At 48.3% G+C, this 23,791-nt stretch overlaps 1 protein-coding gene across 8 annotated transcripts in view; it reads right to left on the minus strand.

The window, feature by feature from the left end:
- The window catches only part of CTNND2 (catenin delta 2), a 3,073,686-nt gene that overhangs the window by 84,243 nt on the left and 2,965,652 nt on the right, over positions 1 to 23,791 (minus strand). For all 8 annotated transcript variants that reach the window (XM_075314970.1, XM_075314969.1, XM_075314967.1 and 5 more), the window contains one exon: positions 5,336 to 5,458. In XM_075314970.1, the coding sequence (XP_075171085.1) occupies positions 5,336 to 5,458 (123 nt within the window). The remainder of the gene's footprint in view (positions 1 to 5,335; positions 5,459 to 23,791) is intronic.

The following is a 23,791-nucleotide window of genomic DNA, read 5'->3' on the forward strand; positions in this document are numbered from 1 at the left end:
GCTGGTCCTGTGAGTGATATCCTGATCCGTCTGTTCCTGTGCCCCCGTGCCCTTGTCTGTGTTCCATCCCCTGGTCGTCCCTCCAGTACTCTGTCCCCTCTCCTACCTCCCCACTCGGTTGCTTCTGGTACTGACCTCGGCCTTACTTTGACTCCGCTTCTGCTCGTTCCTCCGGTCCTGCTTCTACCCGTACTGTGTTTGACCCAGCCTGCCTGACTATTCCTCGCATGCCCCGCAGCTCTGCTTCCCAGCTGTGCTGTGAGGCAGTGTACGAGAACACTGTGTATTTACTTCCTGGTTCTCGTTGCTCTGTGTAGTGTCTTCTGCTGCAGAGCTCCGGTTCCCCCTGGTGGCAGCTTGACATAATCTCATTTTGTTCCTCCTGTGCCCAGAATAAGACCCCGAAGCCACTTCCTGAGGGCCCTTTGCTTCCTTTACTGGTACCATCTTTTCCGTGGCAATATATCGGTATGGACTTTATCACAGACCTGCCAAGGTCCTCTGGGTGCACCGTCATATGGGTCGCGGTGGACAGCTTTTCCAAGATGTCTCACTTCACACCACTGACTGGGCTACCCTCCACTCTAGTCCACGCCAAGTTGTTCATCCAGCACATCTTCCAGTTACATGGTCTTCCCCCATCACATCGTGTCTGATAGGGGGTTATAGTTCATGGCACGGATCTGGAGAGCTGTCTGCAAGATGCTGCATGTCACTTTGGACTTTTTATTGGCCTATCACCCACAGTCCAATGGCCAAGTAGAATGCATTAATCAGGTCCTGACGAACTACCTTTGCCATTTTGTCAACAAACACCACAGCGACTGGGTCAAGCTCCTCCCTTGGGCAGAATTCTCATACCGCAATCATGTGAGTCCTTTGCCAAGTCTCTGTTCCTTGTGGTTTATGGACAGAAACCCTAAGTTCCGTGTCCTGTGGTGTGTTCTTCTGGCAATGCAACAGCCGATACCCTCGTGAAGTCCTTTGCCAACATCTGGATAGAGACCAAGTCCGCTCTGAAGTGCTCCTCCAGCTGTATGAAGAGACACGTGGACAAGAGACACCTTGATGCTCCTTCCTTCCACCCCAGGGACAAGCTATGCCTCTCTTCCAGATATATCCATCTGAAGATGATTACCCCACTTTATTGGTCCCTTCGAGGTGCTCGAGGAGATCAACGAGGCATCATACAAGCTGAAGTTCCACCCACTCTACGCTTCCCCAACTCCTTCCATGTATCCCTCCTCAAGCCTGCCATCCTAAGTCAGTTTCACCAAGATCCTGGTGCCTTACCTCCTCCGGTCAGTGATGAAGACATCTATGAGGTTAAAGCCATCCTTGCAGTGAAGGAGGTCAGAGGTAAAACTTACTACCTGGTAGACTGGAAGGGGTTTGGTCCTGCGGAGAGGTCTTGGGAACCTGAGGACAATATTGACGCCTCTCTTCTCCTTAGGAGATTGCTGAAAAGGAGGGGCTGTAAGAGGGAATACTGTAGCGCCCAGTTTGGGTCCCAGCGTGGTATCACCACATGTCTCCGCCCCCCCGCCCCCAGGTCCCGGAAGAGACGCCCTCCCTCTCACCTGCCCAGGATTCTCAAATGCTCCTGCTCTGGTGGGGGCACCTCCCTCTCACTTGCCCGGCAGTCCCTCTTGCTCTTCTCTTGCCTCGGGGTCTGCCGCGACCTCCTCATGCTTCCAGACTGCACGCAGTCCTGCTGTGAGCACTCGGTTACACCACTTTTCTTAAAGGGCCAGGCGTTCAATTATCAAGAAGCTATTCCTAGGTGACCTGTTACCCTAAAGGTATTTAAGACTGCCTCCCCTTACAGGAGGCGCCTGAGCAACATTGCCTATTAGTGCTTTGCTAGTTCTCAGGTCCCTGTACGTTACTGTCTGGTCCTGCAGTTGTGTCCTAGTACCAGTCTCATGTGCCTAACCTCTGTCTCGTCCTAGAGCCTGCTCTCTACCATCACCCTGTGCTGCCATGCCTGAGCCACTACCTCCGTGCTGCCAAGTTCGAGTTACCATCTCCGTGCTGCCACATCTGAGCACACATGGTATGTGCCGAGCCTACCTGTTTCTCTCTCCTGACTGGCTGCTCTGACAGTCAATCTGGGATATATACACCCCCTCCTCGTCTCTTATCTCCATTACACTTGAATTCTCCAGCAAGGGTGCAGCTGCACTTGCACATCTTATCTCTAAGGTAATTATGAGTACTTTGTTCTATTCTAAAGGTCCAGTCACACTAAACAACTTAGGGTACCTTCACACTTAGCGATGCAGCAGCGATCCGACCAGCGATCTGACCTGGTCAGGATCGCTGCTGCATCGCTACATGGTCGCTGGTGAGCTGTCAAACAGGCAGATCTCACCAGCGACCAGTGAACAGCCCCCAGCCAGCAGCGACGTGCAAGCGACGCTGCGCTTGCACGGAGCCGCCGTCTGGAAGCTGCGGAGACTGGTAACTAAGGTAAACATCGGGTATGGTTACCCGATGTTTACATTAGTTACCAGCGCACACCGCTTAGCTGTGTGTGCAGGGAGCAGGGAGCCGCGCACACTGAGCGCTGGCTCCTTGCTCTCCTAGCTACAGTACACATCGGGTTAATTAACCCGATGTGTAATGCAGCTACATGTGCAGAGAGCAGGGAGCCAGCGCACACTGCTTAGCGCTGGCTCCTTGCTCTCCTAGCTGCTGTACACATCGGGTTAATTAACCCGATGTGTACAGCAGCTACATGTGCAGAGAGCCGGAGCCGGCAGCACAGGCAGCATAAGAGCTGCAGAGGCTGGTAACTAAGGTAAATATCGGGTAACCACCTTGGTTACCCGATGTTTATCTTGGTTACAAGCTTACCTCAGCTGTCAGACGCCGGCTCCTGCTCCCTGCTCGCTTCATTTGTCGCTCTCTCGCTGTCACACACAGCGATCTGTGTGTCACAGTGGGAGAGCGCCTTTGAAGAAAACGAACCAGGGCTGTGTGTAACGAGCAGCGATCTCACAGCAGGGGCCAGATCGCTGCTCAGTGTCACACATAGCGAGATCGCTAATGAGGTCACTGCTGCGTCACAAAAAGCGTGACTCAGCAGCGATCTCGACAGTGAGCTCGCTGTGTGTGAAGCACCCCTTACCAGCGATCCCAACAACGATAGGGATCGCTGGTAAGTTGCTAGGAGGTTGCTGGTGAGATGTCACACTGCGACGCTCCAGCGATCCCACCAGCAACCTGACCTGGCAGGGATCGCTGGAGCGTGGCTACACAAGTTGCTGGTGAGCTCACCAGCAACCAGTGTCCAGCCCCCAGCGCCGTGTGGAAGATGCTGCGCTTGGTAACTAAGGTAAATATCGGGTAACCAACCCGATATTTACCTTGGTTACCAGCTCACGCAGCTACACGTGCAGGGAGCAGCGCACACTGAGTGCTGGCTCCCTGCTCTCCTAGTACAGCACACATCGGGTTAATTACCCGATGTGTGCTGCAGCTAAATGTGCACAGAGCAGGGAGCAGCGCACAATGCTTAGCGCTGGCTCCTTGCTCTCCTAGTTACAGCACACATGGGGTTAATTACCCGATGTGTGCTGCAGCTAAATGTGCACAGAGCAGGGAGCAGCGCACAATGCTTAGCGCTGGCTCCTTGCTCTCCTAGTTACAGCACACATCGGGTTAATTAACCCGATGTGTCCTGCAGCTACATGTGCACAGAGCAGGAGCCGGCACTGACAGTGAGAACTGCGGAGGCTGGTAACAAAGGTAAATATCGGGTAACCAAGGACAGGGCTTCTTGGTTACCCGATGTTTACATTGGTTACCAGCCTCCGCAGAAGCCGGCTCCTGCTGCCTGCACATTTAGTTGTTGCTGTCTCGCTGTCACACACAGCGATCTGTGCTTCACAGCGGGACAGCAACAACTAAAAAATGGCCCAGGACATTCAGCAACAACCAACGACCTCACAGCAGGGGCCAGGTTGTTGCTGGATGTCACACACCGCAACATCGCTAGCAACGTCACAAAAGTTGTTCGTTAGCAGCGATGTTGCTAGCGATGTTGCTTAGTGTGACGGGGCCTTTACTGCAATTTCTTATCTCTTAGTGCTACATTCACTGATTTTGTTCTATTTCACCAGGCACCTTTTTCAATTGTCTTAGTGCTTCAGTGCACAATATATACCTCACCTTATACAGTCACCTATCAGACAGGTAAATCCTTGCCGGTGTACTTACTATTGTGTGCATTTCTCCTGTTTATCCATCATGCCCCAGTGATGCTATTCAAACTCCAGTATTTAATGATTTTACATCTAATTTCTTGTGTCTATAAGCAGTTAACATATAAATATGATACTTGTAATTTTGAACGGAATATAAAATTCTACTTGTTACTATGTTGCCATAGCAACTGTTCCCATATCTACATACCACCATATCCTGGACTTAATATTTTGATCTGTTTTATCTGCATATATTTTGTATACGTTTATATTGTATATTAGGAATTACTGTATATACTTTCTTTAATTTTGATTATTTGTTTGTATTTTCACTCTAGCGACTTGATAAAGACCCGGTGGGTCGAAACGTCGTTGGATATTTTTTCTTTTCCACGTTTCATTAAAAATTATTTCACGTTCAATAACGAGTGCAGTGAATTTATTCATACATTGTTATCTGAGCACACCTGCACTGGACATTAAGAGACTATACCCGTCCATAGAGCAGACTACCACTAGTTCCTGGCAGTCATGCATTTAGGTCCCCGGTTGCAGCCACTGTACAGGGATTCTCTACTGGTTGCTCCATCTCGGGGAGTCTTGTGTACGGCCCAGTGGGTCCATTCCCGGATGCTCGCTGCCCCTCAGTGACCGTAACAGACATATTTTCTTGGTAATATGCCAATTACCCACCTCAAAATTGTCTTAATTGTGGAAAAAAATTGAAAATTTTAGTAAAAATCACAGCAGTCATGAAAGTCAAAGAACTTTTTTTGGATAATTATCAACAATGTTGCCCTTTTGAACAATTCTGGTCAGGGTGTTAGTGGGAAATGTCACTCCAGATAAAGTTACAATACAACGGAATTTCACTCACGAAGGTGAGTTCACTATATCTATAAATTGATACACTTAATCTAATACATTTTATTGTTGAAAAACTGTTGTATTTCATGCCCAACCCTGGTACGGATGGCTTTTTAGAACAATAATGGTGACTATGTAACCTGCAGTCTGCAGCCAGGCTCTGATTCATGCTGCCGTGATTTGAGCAGCATGAATCATGTAATGGGCTCTCTTTAAGTCTCCTTTACACAGAAGTGTTTTGGCATGGAGATGTATACCTGTTATCGTGTCTTTCCTGGAAGTATGCTCCCCTTTGTAAGTAGCATTTGATCCAGCTGATTCATAGTCCACATTTTTTTCCTTCAGGCCAATTAATTCCCGAGGAGACGCAGGGGCACTTGCTTAAACAGAAATAAAATTAACACATTAGAATATATGTGCATGACAATTTTTTAATGCTATATAAAATCAGTATATATCGAATTTATAGCACTTTAAAACATTATCCATTGCAACAAAGTACAGAAACAAAATGGCTATATAGAGCTTCATCACAATAAATGTATATTTACATTTAGATTTTATTTACATTAGACAGATTATATATTTTTGTCAGTATCTATATATTACACAGCTTCTAAAATAAAAAGTTTTCATTTTACGTTAACATGTATCACTAATTAGATGTATGAAAAGGACAGGAGAATATTTTGGTTTTGAAATTATGTTACATATGTTATTAGCTGTGCTGATTTGCAATATTGCAGTATTGCATCTGTGGCGCCCTGGACAAGCCAGGACGTCACAGGTACTGCAACAACACACCCCACACCCTGGCTAGGCACATCTAGGTCAAACAAAAATCCTTGTTGCCTCCCTCCAGGGGCTGATGTCCACACCAGGGGGTGGAGCCAGGCAGTTGGCCACACCCACCGAGGAGTACACAGTCCTGGAGGCGGGAAAAGGAGGCAGTTGAAGTTGAAGTTGAAGTGGAGAGTGTAGTGGAGTGAAGAAGTGAAGTGGCAGTGGAGGAGACTGACCGTGTCCGGGTGCGTGGCCCGGGCGCATACAGCAAGGTTGGCAGACGGTGGTGACCGTCTGCAGGAGAGGCTGATTGACGCGAACCGTAAGGACCGGGGACGGGCGGTGGCCCGCCGGTACCGGATCGGGAAGCGAAGAGAAGCCAGCACCATTCGGCAGGGCTTACGGACCCCGACCAGGCTAGGAGTTGCCGTGAAACCGGTCAAATCCGTTAGCGAAGGGAACCTCCGGGGTTTCCCAGCAGTCAAGACCCGATTGAAGGCAACAGCTCAAACCGTGAAGGGAAACACAGTCACCGCAAGGCTACAGTTCCCAGGGCCAGAGCCTGCGGGCAAAAGGGGCTCCCTCAGCATCCATCCAAGCTGGGGAGCGGGTTACCGGTGGGAAGCCACCAGAACCGAGAACATAACACAGGTGCAGGGAAAGGCAGTCACCACCAACCTACCGGGAGAAGAACAACCGCAGCCGTCTGTGGGACGTCCATCCAGCCGTTTGTTTTACCGGAGACTTTGCATTCATCATTGGCTGAGTGAGTACCACTGTGCCGTGCGGCACCGCACTGCCCCCGCGACCCTGCACCTCACCAGGCCCCGTAACCCGCCTGCCATTCCTCCCTCACCGGGCCCCGGGAGAACCAATCCCCCTACCCACGCAGGGGAAGAACCACAACCAAGCTGCTCCCTGTCATCGCTCCCAGGATCCCCGTCCAGAGCAGCGGTGGTGTCACAACCTCACCACAACCGTGGGTGGCGTTACGGACAATAAATCCCCAAAACCATTCCCCTTTTCACTCACGGGCGAGGAGCGCCGCTCGAGTCCCCGGATCCGGCGCACCGCTCGAGCCACCGAGCAGCAGCAGCAGCGCCGGACCCGAGCGTGGTGAGCGCAGCGCCCCCTCCCCGCCCGCGACAACTTGGCGTCACGAACAGGATCTTACCCCTCTGCCATCTGGTAGAGGTGCGCCTTGTGACCGCCGGAGGTGTCCGGCCGAAAATTTTGAGAAGCCATTATCTTGGGCGCGAAAATTCCCCGCTCGAGCGTCTTCCCGAGCAGTGGAGGTGCGAAAACCGAAACCCCGCCCCTGTAGAGGAGGAGCCGGAAAAAGACTAAGGGGGACGGAAACAAGATGTCTGCGCCCGACGGAGCCGCTGGAGGAGCGGCGGTCGCAGCCGCAGTAGCACCCATGGATGGGAATGGGCCTGCCCAGGTCTCGGCCGCAGTGGCGGGGGGCGCCGTGGCCCCAGCTCTTGCTCAGGTGATGCCGTTCTCCTTGCCCTATGTACCCGGAGCTACCTGGCTGCCGCAGTACAATGGGAAACCTGACGCGTTGCAGGTCTTCCGGAAGAAGCTTAGCCTGCTACTAGAACTGTACCCCCTAACTGATAAGCAACGTGCAGCGATAGTGCTGGGGCAGCTAACCGGCGCTGCTGAGCAGGAGGCGGGGACCTGGGCTGAGGGGGACCGGTCCTCTGTAGCCACAATCTTTGAGAAGCTACAGACTGCCTTCGAGACCCGTACCGAAGCCGAGCTGCGGATGCAGTTTTATCAATGCCGGCAACGGCCCGCGGATAGCATTCGGGATTACGCCTTACGTCTGCAAACCGCCCTCCGCACACTGAAGTGTGTAGACACCATCAACGATGCGGACAGCAACAAAATGTTAGTGGAGCAGTTTGTACAGGGGATGAGGTCCTCGGAGGACCGCAAAAAACTCCGGCTGTGGGCCCTAGAACACCCTGATGTGGACTTTGCCGTGTTAAAGGAACGGGCCATTAAAGCTCTGCAGCCCCCAGCATCGGAAGTCCCTGAGGCCATCCCATGGCCAGCTGAGACGGCTCCCGTCGTGGTGGCCCCTGCCCTCCCAATGCCTCCGGTACCTGCAGCCCCAAGCGGAATGATGGAGGAACTGGCTGCCCAAGTCCGCCGCATGGATGGGGACCTCGCCAAGATCCTCGCCGCACTCCAGCCTCTGACCAGGTCCCAGTTCCCAGGGAAGATGCAGTTCGCCGACAGCCCTGAGGATGTCCCCTGGATGCAGCGGAGAAGGGCCAATGACTCACGGTATGGACCTCCAATTTGTTACAGGTGCAGCAAGCCCGGCCACTACTCCCGACGGTGTCCGTTAAACGAGCAACCCCTGGGGCCACGGGCCAATCCTCAGGAGTAGAACCCAGTGGCCCCCCTGACTGGCGGGACCGGTACATCGGAGCCCGGCCCATCATCCCCCTGGCAGTGGACGGCATCCCGCTGGTGGCTCTCCTGGACACAGGATCTCCGGTAACCACAATATCATACACACTGTATCAACGGTATTGGGGAAAGGACGAACTAGCCCCCCCAGATGGCAGTATGACACTGATTGCCGCTGAAGGACTACCATTGACCCAAGTAGGGTACAAACAAGTGGCTATGACTGTGGGACGAGCTGAGCTGCAACACCAGGGTTTGATTGTGATAATGAATGAACCCAGTGATCATAACCCGAAGGTAGTGCTAGGGACTAATGTGATGGAGCACTGTATGAGTGATGTGCTGACCCTACTGCAGCAGCTGGCTGCCACAGTGGCAGGGAGCCGACAGAGAGCTGTGCAGCGTGAGATCCGGGCCCTGATGTATCGCCAGCATGTGAACTCGACAGGAGGAGCAATTGGAGGAGTGAGAGTGATGGATGCGGCCCCTTTGATTGTGCCTCCCAGGAGTGAGATGATGATTTGGTGTAGGGCAGCGGAAGGGCCCCAAGGGCGAGACTACCCCGCCATGATAGAGCCCATGCCCTCCGAACACTGGCCCACAGTAATGGCCGCCCAAGGGGTGGTAGACGTCAAGAAAGGGAGAGTGCCCGTACGGGTGTTGAACTGTGGGGAGGAAGAGGTTAGGCTTCCCCGGTACGCTACCCTTGCCAAGTTGCTCACTCTAGATCCACACACCATCCATGAGGCCGTTCCCCTGATCTCACCGCCCACTGCCAGTTCTCACCCATCCCTGGGGGAGTTAGACGAGTGGTGTCGGGAGCGACACGTCGGCACTGATGATACCCCCACACATCACAAGGAAGGGGTATACCGGGTGGTACAGGAGTATGAGCGAATTTTTAGCAAACACCCTTTAGATTTTTGGGCAGATTAAAGGGGTCCAACACCACATCCCTACCGGTGAACACCCCCCTATTAAAGAGAGATACAGGCCTATTCCCCCCGCACACTACCAATGCGCCAAAGACATGTTGAGGAACATGAAGGAGGCGGGGGTTATTAGGGACAGCTGTAGTCCCTGGGCTGCTCCGTTGGTGCTGGTTAAGAAGAGGGACTGCACCATGCGGATGTGTGTGGATTACCGGAAGATTAACCAGATAACGCATAAGGATGCTTACCCTCTGCCCCGTATTGAAGAGTCCCTGGCCGCGCTGAGAACCGCTAACTACTTCTCCACCCTTGACCTTACCAGTGGGTACTGGCAGGTGGCCGTGGCGCCTGAAGACCGAGAGAAGACTGCCTTCGCCACTCCTATGGGACTCTGTGAGTTCAACAGCATGCCGTTCAGGCTGTGCAATGCCCCCGGAACCTTCTAACGGCTGATGGAATACTGTCTGGGGCACTTAAATTTCGAGACCATCTTGCTGTACTTGGATGATGTGATTGTGTACTCACAGACGTATGAAGCCCACCTGGAGCACCTAGCTGAGGTGTTCGCGTCCCTTGCTAACTATGGGATGAAGTTGAAACCCTCAAAGTGTCATCTGCTGAAGCCCAGAGTGCAGTACCTTGGACATGTGGTGGGTGCAGAAGGTGTCGCTCCCGACCCTGAGAAGATCACTACCATCCAAGACTGGCCGAGACCGACCACAGTGAGGGAAGTGAGGCAGTTCCTGGGCCTGGTGGGATATTACCGTCGCTTCATTAAGGGGTACATAAAGATGGCTGCCCCCATGCAAGACCTCCTCGTGGGACAGACCAAGGGTGGTAGACCCCTAGGAGCCCTATTGGTGTGGGAAGAAAAGCATGAAGAATCCTTCCACCAGCTGAGAGCGGCTTTGACCGGGGAAGAAATCCTAGCGTACCCCGACTACAGCCGCCCATTCATCCTCTATACCGATGCCAGCAATGAGGGCTTGGGGCCTGTTCTATCCCAGGTCCAAGATGGAAGGGAGAAGGTGATTGCTTACGCTAGCCGAAAACTCCGACCGACAGAGAGGAATCCTGAGAACTACAGCTCCTTCAAGCTTGAGCTCTTAGCACTGGTGTGAGCTATCACCGAGCAGTTCCGCCATTACCTGGCCGCAGCCAAGTTCACCGCTTACACGGACAATAATCCGCTGACCCATCTAGATACCGCCAAGCTGGGCGCGTTGGAGCAACGGTGGGTGGCCAGGTTAGCCAACTACGATTTCACCATCAAGTACCGGGCCGGCTGTACCAACGTTAATGCCGATGCACTCTCCCGGATGCCCCACCTGTCTGAAGAGGGACCAGAGGATGACGACCTCGAAGAGATTGAGTTGCCTGCTTTTCACCGGCTGCTAATTGAGAAGGTGCATGTCCATCAACAACCGGTGAACCTAGACCCGCTGCCCAGTCAGGAGTGACAAGAAGCTCAGGACCAGGCACCTGCTGTCCACCTGGTCAAGACCCTGGTGGAACAGGGTTCTGCTGGGATAGACCCTGCGCCCCTGCCGAAGCCCAACGTCTGTGGCGAGAACGGACCCGGCTGTACCTATACCAGGGGAAGTTGTATCGTGAGCTGATTAACCCGAAGACCCACGAGAAGGTTCGCCAGCTAGTGATTCCCCAGGCTAACGTGCCCACCGTCTTGCAAGCATACCATGATGGTGCTAGGCACTTCGGGTGGAACAAGCTGGAGATGTTGTTGAGAGAGCGGTTCTATTGGAGTGGAATGCGGGAATCCGTGGAGGTCTGGTGCCGAGAATGTGGCCCCTGCGCATTGAGAAGGAAGGATGAGGCCAGCCAGAAGGCACCCCTACACCCGATCATCACGCATCAACCGCTGGAGCTGGTTGCCCTCGACCATGTAAAGCTCACCCCCAGCCGAAGTGGGTACACCTACGCTTTGACTGTTGTAGACCACTATTCAAGGTTCATGGTGGTTGTCCCAGTTAAGGACCTAACCGGCCGTACCGCCGCTAGAGCATTCCAGGCTTATTTCTGTCGACCGCATGGTACCCCGAGAGGGTGCTTACCGACCAGGGTCCGGCCTTTGAAGCGGAGGTATTCCAAGAATTCTGCCAGTTGTACGGCTGCAAGAAAATTCGGACCACGCCTTACCACGCCCAAACCAATGGCATGTGTGAAAAGATGAACCACTTGGTCCTGGGCCTCCTCAAGACGTTACTGGTGGAAGAACGGAACCTGTGGCCGGAGAAGTTACCTGACCTGGTCGATATGTATAACAACATCCCTTCCAGCTCTACGAAATGCACTCCAGCATACCTGATGAGGGCTCGCCCCGGCCGACTACCAGTGGATCTAGAAATGGGATTGGAAGCCCCAGAGGCACTCCCTTCGACAGCTGAATGGGACACTCGGCGGAGAGCACAGTACCGACAGGTCCAGGAATATGTTGAAAAGAACTTGTGCCGGAGTCAGGCACAGCAGGAGCAGTGCTTCAACAAGAAGGCGCCTGCTGGTCCCTTCCAGCCTGGGGATGTAGTGCTGAAGCGAAAAAGAAGGACCCATAAGCTGGATGATCAATGGGAAAAGACCCCGTATGTAGTACAGCCCACTGGATGGGAGAATGGGAAGGCCTACCAGATCAGCCGTGACCAGGGGAGGACTCTGGCCACAGTTTCCCGGGACCATCTAAAGAAATGCCCACCACCATTGAGGGTAGCTGCTGAAGCTCCAGTTCCCAGACCGTCGGAGAAAGAAAAAGAGGTAATCCATACCATGATGGGTGATTTCCCGGCAGACTGGCCTACGCAGAACGGCGCGGTGATTCTTCCAGTGATACTGTTCCCACAACCCGTGCATGAGGAAGTGATGGAACTGATTGACCATGAGCCAGTGCCCAGGGATGTACCTGTACCCAGCTCCCCTACGCCTCCGCCTGCCCCACACGATAGCAGGGAGGAGGAACTAGTTGTTCCCTCTGCCCCACTGCCTGCCACCACTGACACTGGGCCCCGTAGGTCCACCCGTCCCAACCTAGGTAGACTCCCACTTAGGTACAGGGAAACTACTCTTTAAAGGGCGCTTTGTGTGTTGAGCATATAGATGAAAAGTTTGAATGATAAGTGAATTAACAAAAGATGTCACCTGATTGGAACTTTGATTAAACCGGCCGTTGCCGGCAATTAGTCCCCGTAGGGACTTTCTGCAACCGTTGCGTAAGGGACTTCTTACGGACAAGCCCGAGAACTGGCAGGGCAACCACAAACTAGTGGGATGTAAATAAATGTTGGCTTACACCGTTACCGCCTCTGGAGAGGCAGATTGGAGGAAGGGCCCGCAGTGGAGTAGGCTGAGGCCCGGCCACCACCGGAACCGGTGGCGATCCTCCGGGGGTTCAGGGGTCCCCATGGACGCGGGTCCCCTGAAAGAGACCGTACCCGCTCGGGCAACTTGGTTTTGGACTGGGGTCAAGGGGTGCTGCCCACTTCTTAGGGGCAGCATCAGGGCCAGGTTGTTTGGGTGGGAGAAGAGCGGAAGCCGTACCGTTATAAAATGTTTGTGATGTTTTTACATGTTTTACCGTTTTTCTATCTTTTGCAGTTAAAAACAAAAATAAAACCGGTGATGGACGGGCAGCCCGCGGACGGTCTGCATTTTACTAAGGGGGAATGTGGCGCCCTGGACAAGCCAGGACGTCACAGGTACTGCAACAACACACCCCACACCCTGGCTAGGCACATCTAGGTCAAACAAAAATCCTTGTTGCCTCCCTCCAGGGGCTGATGTCCACACCAGGGGGTGGAGCCAGGCGGTTGGCCCCACCCACCGAGGAGTACACAGTCCTGGAGGCGGGAAAAGGAGGCAGTTGAAGTTGAAGTTGAAGTGGAGAGTGTAGTGGAGTGAAGAAGTGAAGTGGCAGTGGAGGAGACTGACCGTGTCCGGGTGCGTGGCCCGGGTGCATACAGCAAGGTTGGCAGACGGTGGTGACCGTCTGCAGGAGAGGCTGATTGACGTGAACCGTAAGGACCGGGGATGGGCGGTGGCCCGCCGGTACCGGATCGGGAAGCGAAGAGAAGCCAGCACCATTCGGCAGGGCTTACGGACCCCAACCAGGCTAGGAGTCGCCGTAAAACCGGTCAAATCTGTTAGCGAAGGGAACCTCCGGGGTTTCCCAGCAGTCAAGACCCGATTGAAGGCAACAGCTCAAACCGTGAAGGGAAACACAGTCACCGCCAAGGCTACAGTTCCCAGGGCCAGAGCCTGCGGGCAAAAGGGGCTCCCTCAGCATCCATCCAAGCTAGGGAGCAGGTTACCGGTGGGAAGCCACCAGAACCGAGAACATAACACAGGTGCAGGGAAAGGCAGTCACCACCAACCTACCGGGAGAAGAATAACCGCAGCCGTCTGTGGGACCCGTCCATCCAGCCATTTGTTTTACCGGAGACTTTGCATTCATCATTGGCTGAGTGAGTACCACTGTGCCGTGCGGCACCGCGCTGCCCCCACGACCCTGCACCTCACCAGGCCCCGTAACCCGCCTGCCATTCCTCCCTCACCGGGCCCCGGGACAACCAATCCCCCTACCCACGGAGGGGAAGAACCACAACCAAGCTGCTCCCTGTCATCGCTCCCAGGATCCCCGTCCAGAGCAGCGGTGGTGTCACAACCTCACCACAACCGTGGGTGGCGTCACGGACAATAAATCCCCAAAACCATTCCCCTTTTCCCTCACGGGCGAGGAGCGCTGCTCGAGTCCCCGGATCCGGCCCACCGCTCGAGCCACCGAGCAGCAGCAGCAGCAGCGCCGGACCCGAGCGTGGTGAGCGCAGCGCCCCCTCCCCGCCCGCGACACATCCAACAGACCTGAATGCACTCTGTAAGTGACACTGGATTCTCTACAGCTTCCTACACACTTATATATGTGCAGCTATATGGTGTCTCAGTGAGAAAAGTTCCTCTTCTCGGATAGAATCCCTCACAATTAATTTTAAATATGCATAAGAAAATGTTTGTAACTGAAACATACAGTACATAAAAATGGAAGTATAGTGTGAATATAACTGACATGATGCCTTTAGATTTGTCCACTCCGTGAATGTCTGCCTCCGAAGTCATACTCGATTAACATTATTATCATATGGAAATGTGTAAATACATAAAGTATATATAGACAACCTGCTTATGCACAAATCTCGTTGTGCATAACTGTCATTATGTCTTCAAATGTGTTTGTGAGTGTACACATCTACACACATATGGTAGCTTTATGTTTTATGTTGTCTGTCCATATTGTGGCCATTATATGATCTGTACATTTATTTATTTGTGTATAAGCAGGTTGTCTATATATACGGTACTTTATGTATTTACACATTTCCTCATGATATTAATGTTAATCGTCCTTGTATGTGTTCCTTCTGAGCTCTATGTTGCTCAGTGTGCATGATATAATTTATATGGTCATAGGCCTTTTTATTTTCTGTAATAATATCTAATTATATTTATTTATATATTCATTACCATTGTACACAATTGGCTATATATATGCTTGAATAAATATAACTAGGTAATTGATAGTATAGGTGACTGAGTGCTTCCATTCTGACTATGTCCGGATATATTGTGTGTTATTTTGGTAGTCTCGTCCCTGGGTATTTGTGCCCGCCTTCAATTCAAAGGGCCGTGCAATGCTATGTGACATTTCTAGTCACATGAGAGATGCTTCTGCCCTCCTCCATCGGGTCTTTCAGATGACTGACGCTGTGTAACGTTTATGCATCACGTAGGCAGTCACGTGGGTGTCTGGTCATCTGACCAGGTTTATCACATGACCAGCCAGGTCCTTTTCATCATTACCTGTAAGTGATGTATGGCATTCGGGCGCTGGTAACTGAATATCCCTCCATTTAAATAGACCTGCTATGGGGATTACCTGCATCTCCAAGACAAAGCATTTGAGGCGGGACCCTGCGTCTTCATTTACTTATCTTAGGTGATGTACTTTAATTGAATTGGTTTTAAATATATGGGTGGCTTTCTTTATATCTATGCACATGCCTCTTTGATATATATATATATTGAACTAAGGGGATTTGCCTGTGTTTGGATATCCTCCTTCCTTATAGAGCGTTGTGTTATATACTATTTTTTAGGCAAAAACTTTGAACATATTTATTATTATTATAGATATTTATTCTACATATAAATTTAGTACATACCATATATTTATATATACTTATGTACTTATATAATCAAAATTCTTTTCACCTATTACATGTCAGGTGTCTGCCTGTTTTCCTTTTTGTCTTTATGTACTGTGTTTAAGGTCTCTTCCCTATTTTTCATATTTTAAATGATTTTGAATAGGTTTTTTTTTTTTTTTGTTTTTTTACTATTCGGGCTTGTAATCTTTCTTGTGGGTTATTAACCTCTATTGATGATGCCTCAAGAACCACTAAAGGCCGCTTTACACGCTACGATTTATCTGACGTATGTCGTCGGGGTCACGGTTTTCGTGACGCACTTCCGTCATCGTTAGCGACGTCGTTGCGTGTAACACCTATGTGCAACTCCGAACGATCGCAAATAGGGTGAAAATTGTGGATTGTTGACACGTCGTTCAGTTTCAAAATATTGCTTGTCGTTTGGAATGCAGCAGACATATTGCTATGTTTGACACCCTGCCAACGACGAACAACATCTACACGACCGCCTTGGTCAAACAATATATCGCTGAACGATATAGCGTCGTTTGTGAGATGTGTACGTGTGACGGTTACAAAATGACCTATGAGCGATCTCGGCAAATCGTAACAACGATCTGGGCGTGTCACACCGCTAACGAGATCACTAGCGATATCGTTGTGTGTAAAGCAGCCTTAAAGGCCCCCGTTACACGCAACAACGTATCTAACGATATATCGCCGGGGTCATGGATTCCGTGACGCACATTCGGCATCGCTAGCGACGTCGTTGCATGTGACACCAACGAACAGCCGTTAACGATGGAAAATACTCACCAAATCGTCCATCATTGACACGTCGTTCGTTTTCAAGAAATCATTGATTGTTGAGGACGCAGGTTGTTCGTCGTTCCCGAGGCAGCACACATCGCTATGTGTGACACCTCGGGAACGACGAACTGCAGCTTACTTGTGGCCGCCGGCAAGGAGGAAGGAAGGAGATGGGCAAGATGTTACGGCCGCTCATCTCCACCCCTCCGCTTCTATTGGGCAGCTGCTTAGTGACGCCGCTGTGACGCCGCACAAACCGCCCCCTTAGAAAGGAGGCTGTTCACCGGCAACAGCGACGGCACTAGGCATGTAAGTCCGTGTGACGGCTCCTAAGGATTTTGTGCGCCACGGGCAGTGATTTGCCCGTGACGCACAAATGACGGGGGCGGGTGCTTTCACCAGTGATATCGCTGTGTGTAAAGCCCCCTTAAGGCTCAGGCATTGTTTATTACTAACAGATTTGATATTCCAGCTATGGACACCTCTCTTAAAGACATTTTTAAAGATGTGAATAGGTCTTTAACACATTGGCTACGAACCTGGTGAGATGCAACTACTCTACAGAAATACTAAAGTGGGCTTTACACGCTACGATATCATTAATGAATTATCGTCGGGGTCACGGTGTTTGTGACGCACATCCGGCGTCATTAATGATATCGCAGTGTGTGACACTTATGAGCGATCTTAAACGATTGCAAAAGCGGTCAAAATCGTTTGCCGCGGAGAGGTCGTCCTGAAACAAAAAAATAATTTTCTGCTTATTAGCGATGTTGTTCCTCGTTCCTACGGCACCACACATCGCTGTGCGTGACACTGCAGGAGCGACGAACATCTCCTTACCTGCCTCCACCGGCAATGCGGAAGGAATGAGGTGGGCGGGATATTACGTCCCGCTCATCTCCGCCCCTCCGCTTCTATTGGACGCCTGCCGTGCGATGTCGCTCTGGCCGGCAAACCGTCTCCTTTCTAAGGGGGCGGTTCGTTCGGCGTTACAGCGACGTCGCACGGCAGGTAAGTCCATGTGGCGGGGTTAAACGAGGTTGTGCGGCACGGGCAGCGATTTGCCCGTGTCGCACAAACGACGGGAGCGGGTACGATCGCTTGCGATCTCGCTAGCGAGATCGCAGCATGTAAAGCCCGCTTTAGACTTGGAAATGATCCCGAGGGACCTCAGGATGAATAAAAGATGTTCTTCCACCTATGATGCTACATTTGGGGATGAGTGCAATTCTATTCTACATAATTAGTCATCCAATTTAATCAAACTAATTATTAAATATGAACACTCTAAATTGACTGATCTTGAAACTAATATTGCAGCCTTACACAAATCTATTAGTGATTTAAATCTGCCTGTGCAAGTCAATTATTTACAAATTAAAACACAGACGTATTTAGATAAATTGGAAGAATCTATTAACTCCATTAAGAAGAGAAAATTTGAGAGAGACCTAAAGAGAATGTTGTCTATACCTGGAGCACATTACAACATGCACAACGCCTCAATCCGATCCTGAAAACTGATGGGAAATCGCACACTTCATAGTCAGTTTCACTTTCTCGGATACAGAGGACAATATTGATACTGACTCAGAGCGCTCTTATCGCAGGTCACCACGATTGGTATCTTTGCCATATCGGTCAAAAAATGACCAAGGTGCAGAGCCAGTAGGAAACATCAGAGGAAGCAAAACAATTTATTCCACATCAAGGAGGAAATAATTATCTCTGACAATACTGCTAATTCTCACACGGAAGCAGAAGAGTTCACTGTGCTTAATTTATCGGCTGCATTCATCTCGACAAATCAATTGGATCTTCTGAGAAAAGGCTTGAACTTCGTACCTTCTACTCAAGCAATTTGATACTATACTGGACATTAATAAATTTATTCAAACACTCACAGTAGAAAAACATTTTTTTGAGGATAACATCTTTGAGATTCCTTGAAATGACAAGTCTGTTTCTCCTGAATTCTTGGATTCATCTTCCCTTATTTCTTTTTCACATGTTACATCTGAATCACAGTCTTTTTCACATGTTCTCATAGTCTCTTTTCAGGAACATTGTGCTTTAACCACATTAAAAGAGTTGCAGCAAGCTTCTGGTTCTTATAAATTGGATGACTTTCCTGCAGTCAAAACCATTCACCTTACTTTCTATCCCAAACAGGCTCGGGTTCCAGCTATGGAGCAATTTCAGCATGTAATGGAATGGGATTTAGCCAACTTTTTTTCCTCCAACAGGAGGAAAAACAATATATCTGTTAATATATCATACAGCACAATATATCTGTCAGACTGAGACTTGCCTCGACACAGCTTAAGGATAATCCTCATATTACCCTTCGCGCTTCAGATAAGGGAGGTTCTGTTGTCATTCTCGATAGTGGTCTTTACCATAAATCTATTATGGAGATGCTTTCAGATAGTATCACCTACGGGTGGCTTGTGGGTGATTTAACTGTACGTCTCCTTGACAAAACTCCCTGACAAAATGACAAAGCTGATCATGGACGGTCTCAATCAGGGCTTTTTTTTTCTCCTAAGGATAAGGATTTTCTTATTGTTTCAGAGATAGTATGTCTTATTTTTTATGCTTTTCCCAAAACGCACAACGGTCTCTTCCCTCCACCTTTGAGACCCATTGTGGCGGGGATAAACACTCTTACTGAGATTTTATCATCATGGTTGGATACTATACTCCAGCCACTAGCATATCTCACTCCCAGCCATATTAAAGATAGTAAAGAGTTTCTTTCTAGTGCGTCTATGTCTCTGATGACAAGTTCTTGGAATAGATCAATATTATTTCCAGGAGTAACTGGAGGACAAAAGGTAGATTTCATAACCTTATTAAATGGATTATAGTTCATCATGTCTAGATTATCTTTGTTTTTAATTCTGTTTCAGTAAGACTTAATAGTAGTTGAGCATATTCTTCAACTGTTGACAGCTCGCTAATATTCCCTATGGAACCTAAAGGCCGATGGTATGGGGTAATTAGTCTGGTTGAGATTTTTTCGTATTTCTCTGATTTCCATAAAATTTATTTAGATGCAATTTCCTGCAACCCTTAAAAAGGTCTATTTGGAATTCAGAGAAACTGAAATTTTCTGGAATGCAGAAATTTAAACCTTTATTGAGAAGCGAAGTCATGCGGGGTGAGATTACAAATCTTTATAGGTAAAATATTATCGGGAGACACTGTTGGTTGGGAGTTGATAGTCTCTCTAAAAGAAATAGAGTTTTCTATCTCCAGAAGGCTTATTTCCTTTTGCCCGCATTGGGTCTTCTTTCCTCTGCCTCTCCCTCTTCCTCTTCTGTTGCGAGATCTAAAGGGGCTGCAGGTGTAGTGATCGCAACTATAGAAGGTTCTCTAGATATCTTTCTCCTGGTGGATGTTTTTGTTTTTTCCTCTGTGTCGCTTGAGTCAGAGTCTGTTGTCCATGCATTTTTTTATTATAATTTTTTTCTCTGATTTTTTCTTAGAAAAAACTTTTTTGTATTGAGAACACTATTTAATTTATTCCAAGTGAAGGTCTGTTGGTTGTCATAGTCAAATTTATCTCTAATAAATTTTTCTTTTCTTTGATCATTTCTTGGGAAGAGAGACGTTTTTTATCCAATTTGTTTAGGAATAGTTGCCAGGCTTCTTTAGAAATACAGCTTTTAAGTTGTTTACGTAGCCATAGCAATTCATTTGTGACTTTAGTATGTTCCTCTTCGTTTTTCTTTAAGACAATGTCCAAAAATCGCATAGAACATTCTTGCTGAACTTTCTCCATTCCCTTTTAAAGATAGGATCTTCTTGGTAAAAAGAAATATTTTTAATCATCCGCAATCCTCTGGGTACTTGTGTGCTTTCTTGATAGGACCTTAAAGATTGTATAGTCCAAAAAAAAATAACCTCCTTTCCTGCGAGGTTATTAATTTTAATTTCTAGGCTTTTATTACCCATAACTTTGGTATCCATTTTCTCCTTGCATTTGGTAAAAAACGTGGTAGCGTCCTCCCTCCCCGCAATCAAGCCATTATCAGGTGTACCCAGAGTCATGTCCTCCACTGAATCTGTCATTGTAAAGAATCTAAGCTTATATTAGATCTACAAGCTATGGTTCCATTGGGCATGAACGATAGGAACGACCTTTCAGTATTCCTATAGAATATTGATTAATGAATGTCCAAAAGACGTATTTAATAATATTTATATAGCTTCTGTCCATTTTTTTTATGTAATTTTGGTTGTTGTATATTAGACTTTGTCTACTTAATTAATTTTAAATCACTATGTGACGTACCTTCCGCACTTATCCTGATAAGGGGCGGATCTGACGTCCATTATCACCAGGACTCGTGAAAGCCCAAGCTGTGCGAAACGGCCCGTCATCCGACATCTTAGCCTCCCTCACCTCCCCGCCTTTGTACCCGTTCCACCACATGTAAGAGCACTGTAACTAAGAATAAATGAACCGTGTCTTCAACCCCGGTGAGTGCTGCCTTTCCGTCTAACTTTGTTTCATTTGGACTAGTCTCTGTGGATGTGCACTTGGAGAAAGCCAATTCTGTCAGCTCTTACTACAGCTTTCAAAAGAGACCAGCTGTGCCCGGCTATTACTTTTTTTGATTTCTCTATGGACTTATGCTAAATGAAACCATGTGTACATGCTGTTTTTCTCTATATATTTTGCTGTAGAGTTTTTCCTGTCTTTACAATGACAGATTCAGTGGAGGACATGACTCTGGGTACACCTCATAATGGCTTGATTGCGGGGAGGGAGGACGCTACCACGTTTTTTACCAAAGGCAACGAGAAAATGAAGAGGAACATACAAAAGTTACAAATGAATTGCTACGGCTACATAAAGAACTTGAAAGCCGTATTTTTAAAGAAGCCTCGCAACTATTCCTAAACAAATTGGATAAAAAACTTCTCCTTTTCCAAGAAATGATCAAAGAAAATAAAAAAGAAGAATTTATTAGAGATAAATTGGACTATGACAACCAACAGACCTTCACTTGGAATAAATTAAATAGTGTTCCCAACACAAAAAAGTTTTTTCTAAGAAAAAATCAGAGAAAAAAATATAATAAAAAAATGCATGGACAACAGACTCTGACTCAAGCGACACAGAGGAAAAAACAAAAACATCCACCAGGAGAAAGAAATCTAGAGAACCTTCTATAGTTGCGATCACTACACCTGCAGCCCCTTTAGATCTCACAACAGAAGAGGAAGAGGGAGAGGCAGAGGAAGGAAGACCCAAAGCGGGCAAAAGGAAACAAGCCTTCTGGAGGTATAAAACTCTATTTCTTCTAGAGAGACTATCAACTCACAACCAACAGTGTCTCCTGATCATATTTTACCTATAAAGATTTGTAATCTCACCCCGCATGTTCTTACAACTGATATGACTTTGCTTCTCTATAAAGGTTTAAATTTATGCATTCCAGAAAATTTCAATTTCTCTGAATTCCAAATAGACCTTTTTAAGGGTTGCAGGAAATTGCATCTAAATAAATTTTATGGAAATCAGAGAAATACGAAAAAATCTCAACCAGACGAATTACCCCGGTCCTTTAGGTTTCATAGGGAATATTAGCGAGCTGTCAACAGTTGAAGATGATGCTCAACTACTATTAAGTCTTACTAAAACAAAATTAAAAAGCAAAGATATTCTAGACATGATGAACTATAATCCATTTAATAAGGGTATAAAATCTACCTTTTATCCTACAGTTACTCCTGGAAATAATATTGATCTATTCCAAGAACTTGTCATCAGAGACATAGAGGCACTACAATACCCCACAGCTAGCTCCAATTTAACAACAGGTGAAAAAGCCGCATTGAACACCAAGAAATACTGGGAAGATACCATACCGTCTTTCGTAGGGCCGACAAGGGGGGCGCTATTGTTCTTTTATGCAAAGATATATATGTGAGAGAATCATTCAGAAAACTGAACAATACAGCAGTATATAAAAAAAATACAAAATGATTGGACCTTTCAAAGTAAACTGAGAAGTTTCTTGAATAAAAGTGTCTGTATAGGTATCCTCACCAAAAAAACTACAGAGAAATGAATCCCATAAAACCGCACTGGTCTTACTTACCTAAAGTGCACAAGAACAAGGATGCCCCCCTGGCCGCCCTATAGTGTCAGCTATAGGCTCTGGCACGGAGCCATTATCACACTATATTGAATGGCTGTTGAAACCCTTATTGCAATCAATTCCTTCTTTTTTAAAAGACACGGGTGACTTTATTGATATGTTGGAGGACTTTCAATGGCAGGAGAGCTTTCAATTAGCCTCTCTTGACATTGAAAGCCTCTACATCCGAATCCCACAGGATTTGGGGGTGCAGGTGATTGTCAGGATTCTAAAAAAACTCAATCAGGATCCAATCCTAATCGACTTTATCATAGAGGGGCTAGATTTCATCCTCAAACATAATGCCTTCAAATTTGATGAAGAATGTTTTTTGCAATGCGGGGGTACAGCAATGGGTACCGCTGTAGCATGTACTTTGCTAACCTATTTTTTGCGATGTTTGAGGAGGATTTCATTTACAGTCTGAATAATCCTTTTTTGAAATACATTGGGAAATATGCACATTATGTGGATGACGCTTTTCTTGTATGGGATGGGACACAGGAAAAATTCACAGCCTTTGTGGACTACCTGAATACCACTAATACATATAATATGTTTTTCACCTCAGACTTCAGAGGGCATACTCTGAATTTTCTCGATGTGAAGTTATCCATACAAAATGGTCGCATTATCGGAGAATTGTATAGAAAACCCACTGCCATTAACTCTCTTTTACATTAGGATATTGCACACCCACCCCATACAAGAAAGGTGCTCCCATAATACCCCCTTGCCCTGACTTGAGTGGGGGTGCTCTTGAGTGGGGGTGGTCTTGGGAACAGTTGACTAGTTCTTACTCTAGGCAAACCACTACCCCTTGGTGCCTGAGTCGATGCTGCATATCCATCTTCCTCTGTGTTGCTGTACTGGCTATGCATGTCAACGGTCCAGGTCAGATCAGTGGACTGATCATCGACCACCTCGTCTTCCATCTCATCCTCCTTCCCACTCCACTTGAGATTGTAGACTGCCCTGATGGCAACTGTGTCTCATCGTCATCAGCCTCCACATCTGGGGACAGTAAATCATGTTCCTCAAAGCGGCTTTCTTCTGGCCATAGGTCCTCAAATAATTGCGCATCAATGCATGCCACCTTCTCATGTCCCTTTTCAATGCTACACGGTGAGAGGCCAGAGAAAACCAAAGGGGATATGTACGAAACAGATCTTCAGAGTGGCCAAGCTTGGGGTCATATGTCTCCTGTGACAGATAAAGGGGAGAGGAAGGAGGACCAGGTTGAGGATTGGATGGGCCAGCCTTCTGTGTATCCACAGTAGACGGTGTGGTCATAGAAGATTGGTTGCTGCTTGAGAAATGCGAAGAGGCCTTGTCTGCATACAAGACAGAATATGCTCTCGTTCTTCTGGCTTCCACACATGTTTATGTTGCAGACC

The sequence above is a fragment of the Anomaloglossus baeobatrachus genome, chromosome 6, assembly GCF_048569485.1.
Source record: "Anomaloglossus baeobatrachus isolate aAnoBae1 chromosome 6, aAnoBae1.hap1, whole genome shotgun sequence".
NCBI classification, from domain to species: domain Eukaryota; kingdom Metazoa; phylum Chordata; class Amphibia; order Anura; family Aromobatidae; genus Anomaloglossus; species Anomaloglossus baeobatrachus.